The following is a 19135-nucleotide window of genomic DNA, read 5'->3' on the forward strand; positions in this document are numbered from 1 at the left end:
AGGGCTATTTTGAGGATGACAAGAAATCAGCAAAAGAGGAAGATTAGAGAATTGTGAGTTTTTCAATGAAACTTAACTTTCCCCCAAATTGTTTCACTGTCAATTCCCTTTTCTTGGTTGCTTCCAATGAAGAAGAGAGTTAAGGCTTGCATATACAGGCAAGGATTAGGTTTGAGACATTTCGGAGTTTAGTCTCAAGAAAGAAGGGTTACTCTACCACACAGAAATTCCAGTGCACAAATTTGGATCTGAGTGAGTAATGCAGGTGATATATAGGTGAGGGGGAAGGGACCAGAGGAAAGGATGGAGACAATTACAACAGAAGTGGCTGGTCAGAACACGCTAGGTATTTTCACATTTTATTAGCTACAGTATAGACCCTAGAGCTGCCTCATTCCTCCCCACCCCCACCCCCCAGGACAGGGTCAGGCTTTCCCAGGAGCCCCTGCCTTTGCCGCCTGCGCCCGCTGAAACTCCTGCTGCAGCTGAGCAAGGGTCTCCCTCTGTTGTTCTGACTGCTGCTCTAGGTCTCGGAGCTGGGATTCATATCGCTTACTGAGGAAAGGCAAAAAAGCAAATAAGGAGAAATTAGACTCTTGAGGGTGCTGAAGATGAGATTGGTCAGAAACTTGAGCTCTAAGGGGAGTATGAAGAAAAGGGAAGGAGTTCAAGAACCTGCTCAAATGGGGGCTACTCTGGAGAATGACTCTACAAAGGTTTCTCAACACCTTTATTCCCAACGGATCAGGTACATCACAGTGGGGTGGAAGGAAGACTCACATCTCAGCTGTGATGTAGTCCAGCCTTTTCCCCACTGTGGCCCGAGCTTCCCCCAGCTCCTGTTTGACCAACACGGGCCCCAGAAGTTTAAACACCACGTTGGACCCATCCAGCAGGGCCAGTTCCTGATGGAGGAGTGGGAAAAACATCAGAATCACTTCCAGGACAGGTCCCCCCCTCGCCCCACAAATCTCAGTCTCTCACCTCCTTCACGATATTATTTTCTGTTAGTTGTGCCTCTAGTTTCTGCCTCCCTGACATGGATTTACTCAAGTCTGGCGGATGAAAAGGTTTGTTTAGAGACATCTCATGTGCCACCCGACCACCACAGTCCTGTTAAGAAGGCGGAGCTGAGGAAGCAGGCAAGGCTGGGCAGGCGGGACAGGGAATGGAAGACTACAGAGAAGGGGAAGGAGCCGCAGGCTGGGGCAGGGGTGGGACAGAATACATTATTCGGGTATAGACTTGGGTTGTGAGCGACTTGCCGCCAGGTCACGCCTACCCTGCTCCCTTACCCTTCTGCAGCTGTTGATATTTCTCCACTTCCCCCTGCAGCTTCTTCTGGATTAGCTCAGCCATGGCGGGGACGAAAGCCTGCGGGCAGCGGGAGAGGGGCGCTGGGTCTCACGCTCTGGAAGGTACCCGGGCTCCCCTTTCTGGCCTGCGGAGGTGACAGCCCTCTTGAGAGGCAGCCCCTCGGGGCACCCACGGCAGTCTCTCCTGGTCCGGGATATCGACTCACCCCCAGCCTCAGGGAGTGGCAGAACCCCGAACTCCTCAGCCGAACCGCTCCCCGACTCACGCTCTCACTTCAGTATTGGTGAACCCGGAAGTAAATAGAGAATGCTGGGGAAAGACGGCACCGGAAGCTGTGATTCGGGACACGCCGGGAAATGTAGTTCTAACATGATCAATGTGTGGCGTTCTGCTAAAAAGACCAGACGCGGAAGGATTTAAGGCAAGATGGAGAAACCGAGATGGGAAAAGAAACTGCAGGGTTGCTTGGGTCTTGGCCTCGGACTGCCCTTCTTTCATCACTTGGGCATAAGTTGCCGCATTGGGGGCCTTGGTCCCGCCCCTCAGTGGGGAGCGCGCCCTCATTAAAGATGGCGCCTGGGAGGCTTCAGACCTGGAACGGCGCTGATTGGATGAGTCTCGGAGGACTTCCGGGAGTTTTCCATCAGACTGTGGGACTGTGGCGAGGAGTTTGCACGTGGATCGTGGTTCGAGTGGGCTAGATGGAGACTGTCCCCAAGCCGGGCAGTAATGTTCCACCCAAGAAGGACAGACTGCAAGCCAAGAAGAAGGTAGGGATCTCCTTGGGGTGGAAGGGAAGTTTTTATTTGCGGGGTTCGAGGGGCGGGGCGAAGGGCAGCGGAATACGAGGCATCCTGTTCTGCCGGTAGAAACTGCGGCGATACTGGGAGCAAGAGACCACTGGGACAGCGGCCGGAGCTTCTCCAGGTCCCCCTCATAAACGGAAGAGGAGTCGAGAGCTCCGCCCCCAGAAGGCAAAGAGAAATGACACCTCAAAGAAGTTTCGGATCTCCAAGAAGCCCCGAGAACGGAAGAGTCCGGGGCCTCAGCGGACCTTTTCTGGGGTGAGCCTGGGACCTCCCGGGGTGCCGAGGCAAGTCGCCTTGTGCTTTCAGGGTCGGGGGGTTGGGGTCAGCTCGAGCCTGTTTCTTAATTGCCTCCTCCCTGCCGCAGGCCCAGGACCCATTTGCAGGCCCCGCCCCTGTCAGTGTGGAGGTGGTTCAGAAGTACTGTCGCATTGACAAATCCAAGGAGGTGAGGACTAGTCGGAGAGTGGGGAGCGGTTGCAGGAGGGAGTGTCTGGGTGAGTTGAATGGAGGCAGGGCTCTCCTGTGACCCCCACATCCCTTGGTCCTTCTCTCACTCCATCCGCACCACCGATGTTTTAGCTACCACATCCGAAGACCAAGACACGAAGCCGACTTGCGGTGGCTGAAGCACAAGAAGAGGAAACAAGTGTCAGAGCTGCTCGATCTGAGCTTCTGCTTGCTGAAGAACCCGGGTGAGTGGACCCTGATGTGGGCCTCCCCAATCCCTGCTTTATGGGGCTCTAATTTCTGATTGTGATGCTGGGACACCCACTTCTTATTAGGAAGCTTTAATGCAACTATCACGCTCACTTGCAGGTTTCTGGAAGGAGAGGATGGGGAGGACACGGCAAAGATTCGCCAGGCTGACATCGTAGAGGCTGTGGACATTGCAAGTGCAGCCAAAGTGAGCCTGAGAATGGAAAAGGGGCCAATGGGTTGACTGATGGTGCAGAGTAAGACGGGAGTGGGGACTAGAAAATTCCTGAAAGGAACCAACTCTCTTTTTTCTTTTCTTTTTTTTTCACTATTCCTTTTTCCAGCATTTTGACTTGAACTTGAGGCAGTTTGGACCCTACAGGCTAAATTACTCTAGAACTGGGAGGTAAGGTTGAATCCCAGTGACTTGAGCCTAGCCCACCTCAGCCATAGCAGTGCACGTCTGGGTTGCTGACGTGGGGAGGGTCTTGTTATCTGCTTGCATGTGTGATGAGCGTGTATGGTAACATCTCTCCTCTCACCTGGAGAGGAGGAGCTGGTGTGGGACAGACCCTTGAGTCCGGCACCTGCCCTACACACCCACCTTGTACTGACACCCTGCCTGTCCTCCACCTTCAACAGACACCTGGCTTTTGGAGGACGCCGGGGTCACGTGGCCGCCCTCGACTGGGTAACAAAGAAGCTCATGTGTGAGATCAACGTCATGGAGGCAGTGCGGGACGTCCGGTCAGTGGCCTTGGTCAGCAGCCGGCGGGGGATGAGACAGCCTGTCACTGATCGATCGACAGCCGGTGGCTCCCTTTCACGTTGCTCTGCTCCTCTGCCCCTCTCAGGTTTCTGCACTCTGAGGCACTGCTCGCTGTCGCCCAGAACCGCTGGCTTCACATTTACGACAACCAGGGCATCGAGCTCCATTGCGTCCGCCGCTGTGACCGGGTCACCCGACTTGAGTTCCTGCCTTTCCACTTCCTCCTGGCCACAGCTGTGAGTGACTGCAGAGTGCAGGGACCGGATGGCAGCCCTGAGAAGACTGACCCTCCCCTGGGGCCCCAGAAGTGGGAGGACAGAGGGCAATCCGGGCTCCTTCCCTTCCTCTCTCTCACAGTCAGAGACAGGGTTTCTGACCTACCTGGACGTGTCAGTGGGAAAGATCGTGGCAGCTCTGAATGCGCGGGCTGGACGGCTCAGCGTCATGACTCAGAACCCTTACAACGCCGTCATCCATCTCGGACACAGTAACGGTTGGTGCCTGGCAGAACTTTAACCCTCACCATCCTGTCTTGCTTTTCTTTTTTTGGCCATGCCACGTGGCTTGTACAATCTTGGTTCCCTGACCGAGGATTGAACCTTGGCCCATAGCAGTGAAAGCTGAGTCCCACCCCCTGGACCAGCAGGGAATGCCCCAGCTTTTCGTCTATATTTGTACTTAACGAGTCCCTTCGGGTTGCCCCTCTGCTCCCCTCTTTTGTTACCTCTTGGCCCTGAATCCCCATCTTTCGCAGGTTTAATCGCCTCAGCGCCCTATTAGTAACTTCAGCTCTTCTCCTCTGATGCACAGGGACTGTGTCTTTATGGAGCCCAGCCATGAAGGAGCCACTGGTAAAGATTCTCTGTCACCGAGGTGGAGTCCGGGCTGTGGCAGTAGATTCTACAGGCATGTAAGTCAGTTGTTTGGGCCTGAGGTGCTAGGGGTTGGGGCGGGTCGGGGGAGGGGGGTGGTGTCTCAGTCTGAGAGAAAGTCCTCGAAGGCAGTGTGCCTTTGGGAGCACAGACACTGCACCCAAGCTGCTTGGGCTTAAATCCTGGTGTTACCCCTGACCAACCATGTTGGCAGGCATGTTAGGTGACCTCCGTGTACATGGTCTTCACCCTGAGACTGGGGATATGAGTATCTTGCTCAAGGGCCAGAAGACTTTAAGGAGCCTGATAGTAAATATTTTAGGCTTTGTTGGTAACGGAGCACAACTGAGTGTTTTATGTAGGTTCTTAAATAACAAGAGGAGAAACAATGGATGGCAAATCACTAATGAAATGAGAAAGCAACTGAATGCAGTATTTGTGTGACAGAGGTCTACTGTTGGAAAGAACTGGATTCCTGTTTCTGTTTGTTTTTCTGCCATGCCACGTGGCATGCAGGATCTTCAGTTTTCCAACCAGGGATGGAACCCCCCCCCCCCCCCCCCCCCCCGCCCCTTGCATTGGAATTGTAGAGTCCTTACCCCTGTACTGCCAGGGAAATCCATGAATTCCTGCTTTTGAGCATATAGCACTTAGCTTAGTTGAGGTTCAACGTTAGTGTTCCAAATCATCCAACTCAACTGCAAATGTTTATCTACAGCTGCCAATTTGTGAAGAGGTTTTGGGTATTTTTGGCTTCCCTGGTGGCTCTGACGGTAAACAATCTGCCTGCAATGCAGGAGACCCGGGTTTGATCCCTTGGTCAGGAAGATTGCTTGGAGAACAGAATGGTTACCCACTCTAGTATTCTCGCCTGGCCGATTCCATGGACAGAGGAGCCCAATGCGCTGCAGTCCATGAGGTCACAAAGAATCAGACACGACTGAGTGACTAACACTTTCACTTTTGAGTATTTTATCTTTGCAAACATCTTTTCACACAGATAGATGATAAGACGGATGGTGCTTGAAATGCTCTGAAGTGATGTCTGTCACTGAGATTATAGTGTCCTTGGCAGCAGTGCGAAGAGATAAGATGTGGTGTTTACTTGACCACAATACTGTGCTACCTTAGCACAAAATCAGCCACAGAATAAGTAACCAAATGAGTGTAGCTGTGTCCCAGTTCAGTTCAGTTGCTCAGTCATGTCTGACTCTTTGCGACCCCATGGACTGCAGCACGCCAGGCCTCCCTGTCCATTACCAACTCCTGGAGTTTACTCAAAACTCATGTCCATTGAGTCGGTGATGTCATCCAACCATCTCATCTGTCGTCCCCTTCTCCTCCTGCCTTCAATCTTTCTCAGCATCAGGGTCTTTTCAAATGAGTCACTTCTTTGCAGCAGGTGGCCAAAGTACTGGCATTTCAGCTTCAGCATCAGTCCTTCCAATGAATACTCGGGACTGATTTTCTTTAGGATGGACTGGTTTGATTTCCTTGCAGTCCAAGGGACTCTGAAGAGTCTTCTCCAACACCACAATTCAAAAGCCTCAATTCTTCAGCACTCAGCTTTCTTTATAGTCCAACTCTCACATCAGTACATAACCACTGGAAAAACCATAGCCTTGACTAGACAGACCTTTGTTGGCAAAGTAATGTCTCTGCTTTTTAATATGCTGTCTAGGTTGGTCATAACTTTTCTTCCAAGGAGCAAGTGTCTTTTAATTTCATGGCTGCAGTGATTTTGGAGCCCAGAAAAATAGTCTCTCACTGTTTCCTCTGTTTCCCTATAGATTTGCCATGAAGTGATGGGACCAGATGCCATGATCTTAGTTTTCTGCATGTTGAGCTTTAAGCCAACTTTTTCACTCTCATCAAGAGGCTCTTTAGTTCTTCTTTGCTTTCTGCCATAAGAGTGGTGATAGCTGCATATCTGAGGTTATTGATATTTCTCCTGCAATCTTGATTCCAGCTTGGTGCTTTATCCAGCCTAGCGTTTCTTATGATGTACTCTGCATATAAGTTAAATAAGTAGGGTGATAATATACAGCCTTGACGTACTCCTTTTCCTATTTGGAACCAGTCTGTTGTTCCATGTCCAGTTCTAACTGTTGCTTCCTGACTTGCATACAGATTTCTCAAGAGGCAGGTCAGGTGGTCTGGTATTCCCATCTGTTTAAGAATTTTCCACAGTTTGTTGTGGTCCACACAGTCAAAGGCTTTGGCGTAGTCAATAAAGCAGAAGGAGATGTTTTTCTGGAACTCTCTATTGCTGTGTCCTAGTATGACTTTATTTATGAATACTGACACTGGAGTTTTCGAATAATTTTCACGTCTTGAAATATATTTCTTCTGATTTTTTTCCCAACCACTTAAAAATGTGAAAACCATTCTTGTAGGCTCTACAGAAAGTGGTGGGCTGGTTTTGTTGACTCATGGGCCGTAGTTTGCCAAGCTTGGCCTTCAATTAGCAAACTGTTATAGATGTGAACACCAGTCAAGGTCTTCAGAGGCGCACATGATGCCTGGTAGGTCAGGAGCGCTATTTCATCATCGTTGTTAAAGACGACTGTTCTCTTTAGGTCTGGCTGGTGCTGTGGGGGCTCTGGAGTGGCCTGTCCACTTTGAATTTCCACCCTTCCTGAGAGACTATTTGCATTTCCACAGCTGTTTTGTCTGTATGTCTGGATTTGGCAGACTTTCCCACAAGTTCCCACGTGTTTTCCTCAAATTCTTTCATGCATCAGGCATTCATTGGGTGCCAGCTGTAGGCTGGGTTCTGGGGTAAGGTTCTGGGGATATAAGGATGAATCTGCCCTGGTGGGGCGTTCCAGTTACACTGTATTTACAAACACAGCTGAGGAGTTGGTGGGCCAGGCGAAACACTCAGTTGTCTCCCATCACCCCACCTTTACTGTGTCCGTTGCTGGATGCTTCACCCCTGCCCATAGCTCCTCCCTGCCTGCTCCCTTTCTGCCATATTGCCCTCACCCAGAACACGACTTCTTGGACGCTAGCTGTCCCCATAGCTTCGTGTTCTTCAGCCATCGGTCATGGCAGACGCAGAATCACTGTTGGCTGAGTGCTCCTCGGGAGCCCAGGCCCTGCTGGTGGCTTTGGCTGCATCGCCCCATTACTGCTCACGACCTGTGAAGTCCTGGCTGCTTTTCCCCTCCAGGGTCTGCTGCTTGCCATTTCACAGTTCCAGCCTCTGGTTCTTCCTTCTTTTAGTGTGCCCTGTCAGAATACTTTTTCCCACATGGCTTGCTTCCTCGTATACCACCGTTCAGGAAATCAGGACACGAAAGCCCAGTGGCTGTCAGCTAAGGAAAGCCCACTGACTGCTCAGGCCCCCGGGGCCCCCTGGTTGTGTCTTTGTGGATCAGTGGTTTGGTTCTGCCCCTTTACTCCAGGTCTGTGCCAGTCTGTCTCTAGGAGAGTGGGGGGCCTCTTCCAGGGCCTTCTGCCTTCTGTGGACCCCTGGACCCGAGCTGGACTTGGCCTTCCCTGGGTTGCCTGGGTCAGCTGCTTCTGCTCAAGGCTCCGTCAGTTGTTCACAGAGGTTTGGCCAACAGCCCAATGCCAAACAGCTCTGGTCCTTGACTTTGGGCCTACCCGTGTAGCTCTGGTCCTCCTCAGGGCTGCCTCGGACCAGCCGCAGGCTCCAGAGATGCCACGGGCTGTCGTTCTCAGCAGGCTTCCTGGAAGCTTGCATTAGGATTGGACTGGACCCTCAAGAGTTGATCTGTTTCTTGCAAGTTCAGTAGGATGGTGGCATGGCCTGGATGCCCATCTGGCTACCGGGTGGGTGTCTGCACAGAGGCTCCCAGAGGTGGGTGTGGGGGGCAGGAGCCAGCAGGTGCCCTTGAGTTGTTGGCCCAGTGAAGGTTGTGACCTGTGTCCCAGGAGCCCTCAGCAAGTCCTGGTTTGTGCTCATGACCTCTCCCTCGGGTGGAGCTGGGCCCTATCTGTCTTGTCAGGACAGGTATCCAGCTAGGCCTTGCATCAGTCCCATCACAGGCCAAGTCTCTGCTCAGAGGAGCGCCTTAGTGTTTTCTTCCTGGGCTCACAGTCAAGGTTAAAATATGAGTCTTCGGCTTCTGGCAAACAGACATGCCCTGACCTGGCTGGCCGCCCTTCAGCATCTCTGAGCAACTTGAACATCCATAGAAACTCCAGCCTCTGAAAGTAAATGTCTTATGCGGTACACACATCCTTAAGAGGATTTTTGACAATTTTTTTTTTTTTTTTTTTAATTTGGCTGTATCGGGTCTTAGCTGCATCACATGGGATCTTTCTAGTTGTACCAAGCAGGCTTGGTTGCTCCATGGCATGTGGGATCTTAGTTCCCAGACCAAGGATCGAATCTGTGTCCTCTGCATTACAAAGCAGATTCTTAACCACTGGGCCACCAGGCAAGTCCCTTTCTCGAGAGATCTGGTCACCAACCTTGCCCTTCCTCCTTCTAGCAAAAGGGGCCCTCTAGCGCATAACTTCCTTGCTTTCTAAGGTTTTCTCAGGTCCACGCAGTCTCCACCTTGTGGCCTGTCACTGCCAGAGAACCATTTTGGGGACTGTTGGTCTCCCGTCTGACCTTCAGGAGCCTCTGCAGTTTGTCCCCTCCTGGCCATAGTCCACCAGCCAGGAAAACAAACTCATTTCCGTCTTCCTGTCTCTACAATCTGTTGTTCATTTATTTAAACCTGCTGTACATCTCTGTTTCTTGTGCTTTTTTAAAGTGAATTTCATTTAAACCTTTTGTTTTTGGCTCCCCTGGAGAAGGAAATGGCAACCCACTCCAGTATTCTTGCCTGGGAAATCCCATAGATGGAGGAGCCTGGTGGCCTGTAGGACTGAGCGACTTCACTTTCACTTTCATTTAAAAACCTTTTCAGTTTTCAGCTACAACCTTCAAATTGCTTCTTGTGCTTTCTATTTTTATTTATCCTCGCCTGTGCTGGGTCTTCACTGCTCCGTGGGCTCTTCTCTAGTTGTGGTGAGCAGGCTTCTCATTCGGTGGTTTCTCTTGCAGACCATGGACTTCAGGGCATGAGGGTCTCAGTAATTGGGGCATGTGGGCCCAACTCCCAGGTTCTAGAGCACAGGCTCAGGAGTTGTGGCACACAGACCCAGCTGCTCCGCGGCATGTGGGATCTTCCCAGATCAGGGGTTGAACCCTTGTCTCCTACATCGGCAGGGAGATTCTCCAGCATTGAGCCACCAGGGAAGCCCTCTTGTGCTTTCCTCACTTGATCTTAGCCAAAAGGCCAAGAAGCAATCCTCTTGTGCTTTCTTGAGTATTACCTGGAATGGCTCAAGTCCCACAGAGCCCTCCCTGACCACTGCCGGCCCCCTTCCCCTCTGCTGACCGCTGGGCTGCCTGTCTGTGTGGTGCGACCTTACACCTGAGTGTAGATTGTCACATGCATCCTCCCCTTCATTCACATGTGGTGGAAAAGACAGTAAAGACACAGCTCTAACTTGAATTCTAGCTCCACCACTCACCCCAATCCTTTCTTTGAGCTTCAGTTTTCTCTCTGTAAAAGGGAAATGAAAAGAGGCGCGTAGTGGTAGTGGTCCTGTCCTTATCAGTCTTCTACCCCAGCAGACCTGATGCTTCATGTTGTGATTTAACTTCCCCCTCTCACTCCCAGGCACATGGCCACCTCTGGCTTGGACCACCAGCTGAAGCTCTTTGACCTGCGAGGGACGTTCCAGCCTCTGAGCACTCGGACCCTGCCCCAGGGAGCGGGGCACCTGGCCTTCTCCCAGCGGGGACTGCTGGCGGCGGGAATGGGCGACGTGGTCAACATATGGGCAGGACAGGGCAAAGCCAGCCCTCCTTCCCTGGAGCAGCCCTACCTCACGCACCGGCTCTCGGGCCACGTGCACGGCCTTCAGTTCTGCCCCTATGAGGATGTGCTGGGGGTGGGGCACAGCGGGGGCATCACCAGCATGCTGGTCCCCGGTGAGCAGGCAGGGCTGGGGCTCCAAGTGGTGACCTTGCGGTGGAGGCTCTTGTGGGCCGGACCCTGAGACAGTGGGGGGCACAGGGCCCCGTCAGGCTGGAGCAGGTTCCTGTTATAGTTCCACGTGCCCCCTCTTCCTCCAGGGGCTGCTGAACCCAACTTCGATGGCCTGGAGAGTAACCCATACAGGAGCCGGAAGCAGCGGCAGGAGTGGGAGGTGAAGGCGCTGCTAGAGAAGGTGAGGACGCGCCTGTGCCCCCGTGGGCTGGGGCAGGGGTCTTAGGAAGAGAGGGTTTCAGCAGCGCGTGTGCTTTCCATCCCTCTGGTGTCACCTTCCTGTGGCTCCTTACCCGTCCCTGTTCTTTTGTGTCGCATCCAGGTGCCCGCCGAGCTCATCTGTCTGGATCCACGAGCTCTGGCAGAGGTCGATGTCATCTCTTTGGAGCAGGCAAAGAAGGAACGGGCAGAGAGGCTGGTATGGAGCGGGGTCCCAAGGGCCTGGGTGCCTCTCACCCACGCGTCCCATCCCCACCGTGTCCTCAGAAGCACAGCTCCCTGCCTCGGAGGCTACTGCAGCTTTCACTCCCCTCCCCTCCCTCAGGGCTACGATCCCGACGCCAGGGCTCCCTTCCAGCCTAAGCCGAAGCAGAAGGGCCGCAGCTCGACCGCGAGTCTGGTAAAGAGAAAGAGGAAGGTCATGGACCAGGAGCACAGGGTGAGCAGGCACTGGGGGTGGGCCGGGCGTCCCATGGGCAGCTCCCTCCTGCTGGCCCTGCTGGCCTCACCCGCCTGCTGCTTCTCACCTGTCTCTCCCCACCCAGGACAAAGTCCGCCAGAGCCTGGAGCAGCAGCCGCAGAAGCAAGAGAAGGCCAAGCCCACGGGGGCCCGGCCGTCGGCCCTGGACAGATTTGTGCGCTGAGTCAGGCTCCTGGGCCCAGGAGAAACATTCTCTCCCCACATCCACTTGTGGGGAATGACCCGTCCCTGGAATGAGGAGGGAGCAGGGAGCCCCCTTCCTCCTGGGTTGGACAGCTGGTTCCTGGGGTGGGGGGTGGTCGGTATTAAAAAGGAACGTGGACTTTTGGATACCATGTCTCGATCATCCCGTGAACCTGTTCCCTGCCCGCGTGCACCCTGGGGCTGCTCTCGGATGTGAGGGGCTATGTCTCCCCTCTGGCTGCACCCATCTTGCAGGCGCTGTGGCCTTGACCGGCTCCCTAAGGCCTTCCTCCAGGGAGAGGTGTGCTCCAAGTCCCTGGAGATGGCCTTCCCCACCAGCAGGCTCTGGTAGCCTCTGGGTTTCCCTGGAGAGTCCTGGACCACACTGTACTCAAAGAGCAAAAGAGACAAGTTTATTGAGGGGCCTGTGCCCCTCCCCTGACGTGGCTGGAGAGAACAAGCCAGCGTGTGCAGGTCTTCCTGACGACCATCTCTGGGGCTGGCATGCCAGGCAGCCCCCTAGGTCCCTCCTGTGTCCCTCAGTGACAGCCCGAGCACCTGTGTGGAGCAGCTTGCTCAGCTGCAGCCAACCAGCGCTCCTGTTTTGGGCCTGGGAGAAAGAAGGTGGCAGGGTGCTGGCTGGACCCTCCATTGCACACCCCTCTCCTGGGCCCCCAGGCCCTCTCAGCTGTGAAGCCAGGCTATTAACCGGCATCGGAGGATGCCCAGGACCCCCTGGAGCCAGGAGCAGAAGGGTACAGTTCTTTCCCCATCAGAGCCACCCACTAGCTTCCAGGCTTCCTGCATCTCCCAGGGGTCCAACTTGTGGGATGTCAGCAGGAATTTCCCATAGCAGCACCGATCCAGGGGGTAGTGGGTGGCACCAGCCAGCTTGACACAGTGGGTTGGGGCAAGGCCTCCTCGGCGGGCACTTAGCCCCACAAAGACATCCTCCAGGGGCAGAGGGGGTGCCCGGCTGGCCACCTTCAGGATGAGCTGCACAGCAGAGGCTGATAGCACATAGCCCGTGCCTGAGGCGTAGGGGGGAAAGGGACCCCAGGAGGGAGGCCACTGCTCCTCCGATACCTGGTGCTTGCCTCCCGGTGACCGAGAGGGGTGCACCCGCCAATGCACGCGACCCAAGTACAAGAGAGGCACTGGCTGGCTCCCCAAGGTGGGGCTTCCATCCCACTTCGCATCTCCAGCCTCCGCCTTGCTCGGGGGCCCCACGCCCGTCTCCCATTGCTCCCAGCGGCCTCCCCGCCTGACCAGCTCCGACACCAGTTCGGGGACGTTGACGAACACATCATCGTCGGTCTTGAGGATGTAGCGGGCCGTGGGGCAGTGCCTGTCGGCCCAGCTCAGCCCGCTGAGCGTCTTGAGGGTGAGGTTGCGGTAGGAGTCCCGGAAGGCCGCCTGCATGATGTCCCCGTGGGCCGCCGACTCCCACACCAGGTCGCTCCCGCGCGACCCCCAGCCGGGCTCTCCCAGCAGGAAAACAGTCTGCACCCTGAACCCGCGGGCCTCGCGCAGGCGGCCCCAGGAGGCCCGGATGGCATTTCTTTGGTTCAGGTTGTCCGGGGCGGTGCACACCAGGATCAGCAGGAAGGGAGGGGGGCCGGGCGCACTGCACGCCGCCTCGTTGGGTATCAGGAGGCGGGGCAGGGCCAGGGGCGGCCCGGGCGAGGCCGGGCCGGGGAGCAAGGAGGCCAGGGAGAGGCTCAGCAGCTCCTCCCAGAGGCCGGAGGGCCCAAAGAGGGTCCAGACGAGCAGGAGCAGCAGGGCGGCCAGGAGCAGGCGCCGGGAGAGGCCGGGGCGCATGGTGCGGTGCGGCCAGAGGGCACCTGGGGGGAGAGACCGGGCGCGGTTAGAGGACGCGGAGCGCGGCTCTGTCAACGGCCTGCAGCGGGCCACGCCCGGGAAGGGGCGGCGGCCGGTGCCGGCGCCCTAAGCTGCCCTCGCGGCGGGGCCCGCGGGGACGTTACCTGGTCGGCGCGGCCGCCGAGGCCCGGCTCCATGGCCGGCCGTCTCCGCTGGCCGCCCCTCCCTGCCGGAAGGCGTGGCGTACGCGGCCCCCGCCGGAAGCTCCGCGGCTGCGCGCTCGGCGGAACACATACCGGGGAGAGCGGGGGAGGCGCCAGGGAGTCTTGGCCCCAAACGGGAAGCGGGGTGGGATCCGCGTGCCTCGGCCACATCGGCCGGACGCTGTGCGGCCGGCGCCTCCCCACACCCACCCCCGCGCGCCGGGGCTCAACGTTTCCGGGTCACCAACACCAGCGTCTCCAGCCATCGGATACTCACCTAACCGGCCGCTGGCTAGGCTCCGCTACCTGCACAAGCCCCAACAACCCCTCCAGGCAGCAAGAGGGAGCCGAGCCTCGGAAAGTCTGAGGGCGCCCCCTCGAGGGTGAATGTGCGGCTCCTCCCTCCACGCACCTGGAGAGGGGCACCAATAGGTAAAAGGTTGCTTCTGGTAATGGGGCGTGGCAACAGCACAGCTTTAATCAAAACCAAGAGTGTTGCGAATTCCCTCGAATATACCTGTCAACGCAGGGGACACAGATCCCACCCCAAGTCCCGGAATGCCGCATGCCCTAGGGCAACTGAGCCCAAGGGCCACCACTATGGCGCCTGCACACTACCGTGCCACGGAGCAACGAGCAGCCATGCTCACAACTAGAGAGGCCGAGCGCAGCAAACGGAACAGAAAGACCAAGACAAGGTCTGGGCAGCTGAGGGGGTACATCAAGCAAGTGTGAAAAATGACCAACAGGGCCCAGTGTGAAAGCATATTCCCTATTAGAGTTTCCAGAAAAACGCAAAGAACCACAAGAAGGAAGCCGTAACTGTATAAACTATTTATTCACACAGCGCCCACACATTATTTCTTCTTGGACACACCCACAGTGCGACCACGGCGGCCTGTGGTCTTGGTGTGCTGGCCTCGGACGCGGAGTCTGCAAGGAGAAAAGACAAAGGTTACTCACCACACCAAGCAAAGATCTGGGAAAAGACAGCATGAGAGTCCCCTGGGAGTCTAAGGACAGACAAACAGGCCCCCACTCACCCCCAGAAGTGGCGCAGCCCCCTGTGGGCCCGAATCTTCTTCAGGCGCTCCAGGTCTTCGCGGAGTTTGTTGTCTAGACCATTGGCCAGGACCTGCACAGACGGGAGACAGTGAGCGATGGCTGTTCTCCGCCCTGGTCTCCTAGGGCCAGTCCCAACCAGACAGCCTACTTTTCCCTCAGCTCTCCCTTCTCCACACATACCTGGCTGTATTTTCCGTCCTTCACGTCCTTCTGTCTGTTTAAGAACCAATCTGGGATCTTGTATTGGCGTGGATTCTGCATAATGGTGATCACACGTTCCACCTGGCAGGCAGGACGAAGGTCAGGTCCAGACAGCCCCATCTCCAGGCAGGCCCACCCCCAGCCTCCTCCCTGTCCTCACCTCGTCCTCGGTGAGCTCTCCTGCCCTCTTGGTGAGGTCGATGTCCGCTTTCCTCAACACCACATGAGCATATCTTCGTCCCACACCCTGAGGAGAGGTTTTAGAGTGTGTGAGTCTGACCTTTTGGGTTTCCTCTATAGACCCATGATTCAAAAAGCACACAAAAGTAGGGTCCAAAATAACTTATCCTCTTCCAGATACAAAGCCTAATCATTAAAGGGAACAAAAAAAAGTTTTGATACCCCCGAAAGCTGCAGCACCCAAGAGTGGCACCTTCTCATTTCTACACTGTGGAGAGAAAATTGATGCCTCTCACAGTCAATGGAGCATCAAGGCAACAAGATCAACGTTCTCTCAATTAACGGTTAAGGGACAGATAGCATTTAGTTGCCCGTGATGTCAAAGGGCAACAAGCCATGATCCTTTGGGCAGGTCACTGCATCCCTATGATCAAAATAAACACTGAAACCAGTGGCATTCTATCACTACCAACACCAGCAAGGTGCTCCTTGAGACCTGAACTCACGAGCCAAACAGATTTGGAAAGTGAAAGACTGTGTGCTGGGTTGAATAGTGTTCCACCAAACTTCTGTTCATCTGGAACCTCAAAACATGGCTTTGGTTAGAAATAGTTAAATCCAACAACTAGTATTCTTATAAAAGGAGAGGACACAGACAGGCAAAAAGGCCATGTGATAAGGTGAAACACTAGAGTGATACAGCTGCCAAGACAAGGAAACCAAGGATGTTTGGCATACAGAACTGAGAGATTAAGTTTCTGTTGTTTTAAGTCAACAAATCTGTGTCACAAAGGTCCCAGGAAATTGGATTTCCTCTAAGAAAGTGACCTGGAGGTCAAATTACCAAGTTGACTGAGAAGAGACTTAAGATCTAAGTGTCTCTCAAATTTAAATATTTACAGGTGTTATGCCTGAGAGTTGCTTTAAAATACAAGTGGGTAGAGAAAGGTAAAGATAAAACAAGATTCTAATTTTCAGCTAGATGATACAGCGATTGTTGTTCAGTCGCCCAGTAGTGTCCAACTCTTTGCCACCCTGTGGGCGGTAGCACACCACGCCTCCCTGCCCCCCCCACCTCCCAGAATTTGCCCAACTTCATGTTCATTGCATCGGTGATGCTGTCCAGCCATCTCACATCTGATGCCCTCTTCTTCTGTCCACAATCTTTCCCAGCATCAGATAACCAAAATATTGGAGCTTCAACATCAGTCCTTCCAGTGAATATTCAAGGTTGACCTCCCTTAAGATTGACTGGTTTGATCTCCCTCCTGTCCAAGGGGTTTTCAGGAGTCCCTTGGATGCATCAGTATTCTCTCCCTACTTTTTGATAAACAGCTTTTTAAAAATTTGCTGTCAAGCTTTTTGAAAGCCCTATTCAGATATTGGCTTGCCAATTATGAGAACCAATGGGTATCATCATCCAGTCATTGTGACTAGTTCCAACCATGTTTCCAAACAATGCAGATGACCAGTTATCCTGCTTTAGAGGAAGGACAGTCCAACCTTAAGGAGTATTCATAGCAGAAGTGTACAAATGGAAAGAAAAGAAGGGATCACGGCATAAAAAAATCTTGCAAATGTGTTACCTTAGTAAATACCGTTTTCTGCTTATGTCACCTTTGATACCCCAAAGTTAATTTCCCAAATTTTTTGAGTAATCCCTCCTCCTACTCAGCCACCACCCCCAGCAACTCCCTTCCAATTTCTAAGTATTACTTGACTCCACATTCCAAATCATTAACAAAAGACCAGGTACCTCTAAGCTTTGGCTGTCTTACCAGAGAAGAGCCAGCAAAAGCTGAAACTCAGTTAGCAAAACCCCAAGTAACTGTGTATCTCTAGAATAATCTTTCCCAGTGATAAGCAGGGCATGAGGTTCCCTAACAGATTTTTATCAAAATACTCATTAAGTACTGGAAACTGCTTTCAAAATCTGTTTTAAGGTTAAGACATATACTTAAGGTAACAAATGGGAAACTAGTTAATTTCAAAGAAGCAGAGAGAAAGGGTTTAATAGAAGCATCCTATCATCCACACTCATCTTTTATTTTTACTATCTGACCTAAGCATTCTAGCAATCTTTAAAAACAGAAGCAACCTCAGAGATACAGCAGGTTCAGTTCCAGACCACACCCAACAACACTGAAATAAAGAGTACTCTTGCCTGGAAAATCCCATGGACGGAGGAGCCTGGAAGGCTGCAGTCCATGGAGTCGCTGAGGGTCGGAGACAACTGAGCGACTTGACTTTCACTTTTCACTTTCATGCATCGGAGAAGGAAATGACAACCCATTCCAGTGTTCTTGCCTGGAGAATCCCAGGGACAGAGGAGCCTGGTGGGCTGCCGTCTATGGGGTCGCACAGAGTCAGACACGACTGAAGTGACTTAGCAGCACATGGTATTCTGGTTTCCCAGCACATGTAGTTACATAATCTATTCAGTGAGCAACAGCCTCTTAAGAAAATCTATACATACCTTAATCAAACCTTAATCAAGACACTTTATTACTATGAAGTACTAACCATCATCTGAACTTTAAGGAAGTCTAAATCTTTTTGCAATAGTAACAAAGGTCACTGATCACAGATAAGTATAATAAATACACCAGTGAAAACTTTTAAAGTATTTCATCAACATGTAACAGACACACCATGTAAGCAAATGTCAGAGAACTGTTTTAAGAGCTGCCACAAAAAAAAACAGTATCTGCAAAGCCCCATAAAATGTGAGCCTGAACTGTATTTTTCACTGCCTTACTAGTTTCACAGAAAAAGATGAAAAGATGAAACGTACTATTTAAGAATGAAAGCTGTGCTCCTTGAATTACAGAATGAAAAAGTAAATGTGACAAATCTCACCAAGAAAAGCTGACGTTGATTTGCTGTTTTAAACAATCTATAAAATACTTATCATAGTGTCTTCTGGGGTTCTAAGAAAGGCCTATCCTTGGCTCCAAGAAGTGTAAACATACTGGCAAAAAACATTCAGTCATTTCCACAATTTTATCTGGAAGGCTGGGAGTTCATTAGGTTAAGGGAGATATCCAAGCTTGCCTTCACTGACATAGTAACTATAGGTTTCTTCATATCTGGAATCTCTTGGCATTTCTACTTATCCTTCAAATGGTACAATTATCCAACTTCCCCATTCCCTAGGTGAAATTTCTTGGTTTGACCTGAAAGGACTCTGGCTTTTCTCACTTACCTTTTGGGACAAATGGGGCAAGCAGTTAAGTGGACTAATTGCTCTCTTAATCATTTTTTTTTTTTTTAAACCTAGCAGACAAGGTCATCTGGTTGGAACTCCCCTCATCCTGCCACACTTTCAGCTCAGGTGTTGACAACTCAAGTTTCATCTATAGTCTCTAGTCCTCACCCTGCGTGTGTTAGTCGTTCAGTTGTGTCTGATTCTGTACGACCCCATGGACTGTTGCCCCACCAGGCTCCTCTGTCCATTGCAATTCTCTAGGCAAGAATTCTGGAGGAGATTCTCCAGGGGATCTTACAAACCCAAGGATCAAACCCTGGTCTCCCGTATTGCAGACAGATTCTTTACCGTGTGAGCCACCAAGGAAGCCATCAGTCCTTACCCTACGTTACCTTAATTGCAGTGATGGCAAAGGCAATTTTCCGCCGCCCATCGATGTTGGTGTTGAGTACTCGCAAGATGTGCTGGAACTTCTCAGGAATTACTAGAGACTGATAAGAGATTAAGAGAAATCAGACACAGTGAACTACTGTCAAACCGTAACCTCAAACACGAACGCTAAGCTTGTCACACAGGGAGCAAGAAACCCCCGTCAGGTCTTCACGACACAACAAACTCCTGAGTCCTGCAGACAGCAGGAACATGAAGTGTTCAGGCCTGGGAAAACGCAACCTCGGGGAAGAAGCGTATCTCCTACCCTTGCCCCAAGTACACTCTGAGTGGCGGAGACAGAGGTCCCCACACACGCCCAAGCCGTTCTAGTGCCCGGGGAGGGACTTCCTCTGACCCTAGTCCCCAGAACTGGATGTCTTTAGTTGTCCTTTTCCAGAAGCGGTATCCGAGGCTCCACCCAGAAAGTTGCAGGCCCCCAAGACAGGACATTTTCAACCCTCTGACAGCAAGACCTTCCCTGCCCCGGTCTCGATGTCGCTAGATCCCCGCAAGGATTGTACTCTTACCATGGCGGCGGCCCCAGCGCCGGCGTGTAGGCCTCCAGTGGAAGAGAAAACGGAAGTGACGCAGCAGCCTTATATTGCTACCAGGCGGAACGGGCGGAGCTATCTGAGCAAGGAACTTCCGGAAACTAT

General features: G+C 52.8%; 4 protein-coding genes across 7 annotated transcripts; 1 reads left to right on the top strand and 3 right to left on the bottom strand.

The window, feature by feature from the left end:
* Positions 1 to 325: 325 nt before the first annotated feature.
* Positions 326 to 1644, bottom strand: PFDN6 (prefoldin subunit 6). Of its 4 annotated transcripts, none has more exons than XM_040249127.1 (5): positions 1523 to 1644; positions 1296 to 1374; positions 985 to 1055; positions 781 to 905; positions 326 to 555 (listed from the first exon to the last, which is right to left on the bottom strand). In XM_040249127.1, exons 2-5 carry the CDS (start codon positions 1357 to 1359, stop codon positions 426 to 428), a joined length of 390 nt encoding a protein of 129 aa, XP_040105061.1. In that variant the 5' UTR covers positions 1360 to 1374; positions 1523 to 1644; the 3' UTR covers positions 326 to 425. The 4 variants fall into 4 exon arrangements, with proteins under 4 accessions (XP_040105061.1, XP_040105063.1, XP_040105064.1 ...); XM_040249129.1 differs by having other exon boundaries at positions 1296 to 1441; positions 1523 to 1628; XM_040249130.1 differs by having other exon boundaries at positions 1583 to 1627.
* A 286-nt stretch (positions 1645 to 1930) lies between these two features.
* WDR46 (WD repeat domain 46) lies at positions 1931 to 11484 on the top strand. Its single transcript, XM_040249137.1, has 15 exons — positions 1931 to 2087; positions 2187 to 2381; positions 2491 to 2571; positions 2706 to 2818; positions 2943 to 3030; positions 3167 to 3228; positions 3465 to 3569; positions 3677 to 3827; positions 3949 to 4084; positions 4402 to 4501; positions 10115 to 10428; positions 10573 to 10667; positions 10809 to 10904; positions 11031 to 11144; positions 11251 to 11484. Exons 1-15 carry the CDS (start codon positions 2019 to 2021, stop codon positions 11347 to 11349), a joined length of 1818 nt encoding a protein of 605 aa, XP_040105071.1. The 5' UTR covers positions 1931 to 2018; the 3' UTR covers positions 11350 to 11484.
* Positions 11485 to 11760: 276 nt separating this feature from the next.
* Positions 11761 to 13433, bottom strand: B3GALT4 (beta-1,3-galactosyltransferase 4). The gene is made up of 2 exons (XM_040249138.1): positions 13355 to 13433; positions 11761 to 13213 (listed from the first exon to the last, which is right to left on the bottom strand). Exon 2 carries the CDS (start codon positions 13188 to 13190, stop codon positions 12054 to 12056), a length of 1137 nt encoding a protein of 378 aa, XP_040105072.1. The 5' UTR covers positions 13191 to 13213; positions 13355 to 13433; the 3' UTR covers positions 11761 to 12053.
* A 779-nt stretch (positions 13434 to 14212) lies between these two features.
* Positions 14213 to 19097, bottom strand: RPS18 (ribosomal protein S18). The gene is made up of 6 exons (XM_040249139.1): positions 19007 to 19097; positions 18440 to 18538; positions 14820 to 14906; positions 14639 to 14740; positions 14437 to 14528; positions 14213 to 14326 (listed from the first exon to the last, which is right to left on the bottom strand). Exons 1-6 carry the CDS (start codon positions 19007 to 19009, stop codon positions 14251 to 14253), a joined length of 459 nt encoding a protein of 152 aa, XP_040105073.1. The 5' UTR covers positions 19010 to 19097; the 3' UTR covers positions 14213 to 14250.
* Between the last annotated feature and the right edge of the window lie 38 nt (positions 19098 to 19135).

The sequence above is a fragment of the Oryx dammah genome, unplaced genomic scaffold, assembly GCF_014754425.2.
Source record: "Oryx dammah isolate SB20612 unplaced genomic scaffold, SCBI_Odam_1.1 HiC_scaffold_11, whole genome shotgun sequence".
Taxonomy (NCBI): Eukaryota; Metazoa; Chordata; class Mammalia; order Artiodactyla; family Bovidae; genus Oryx; species Oryx dammah.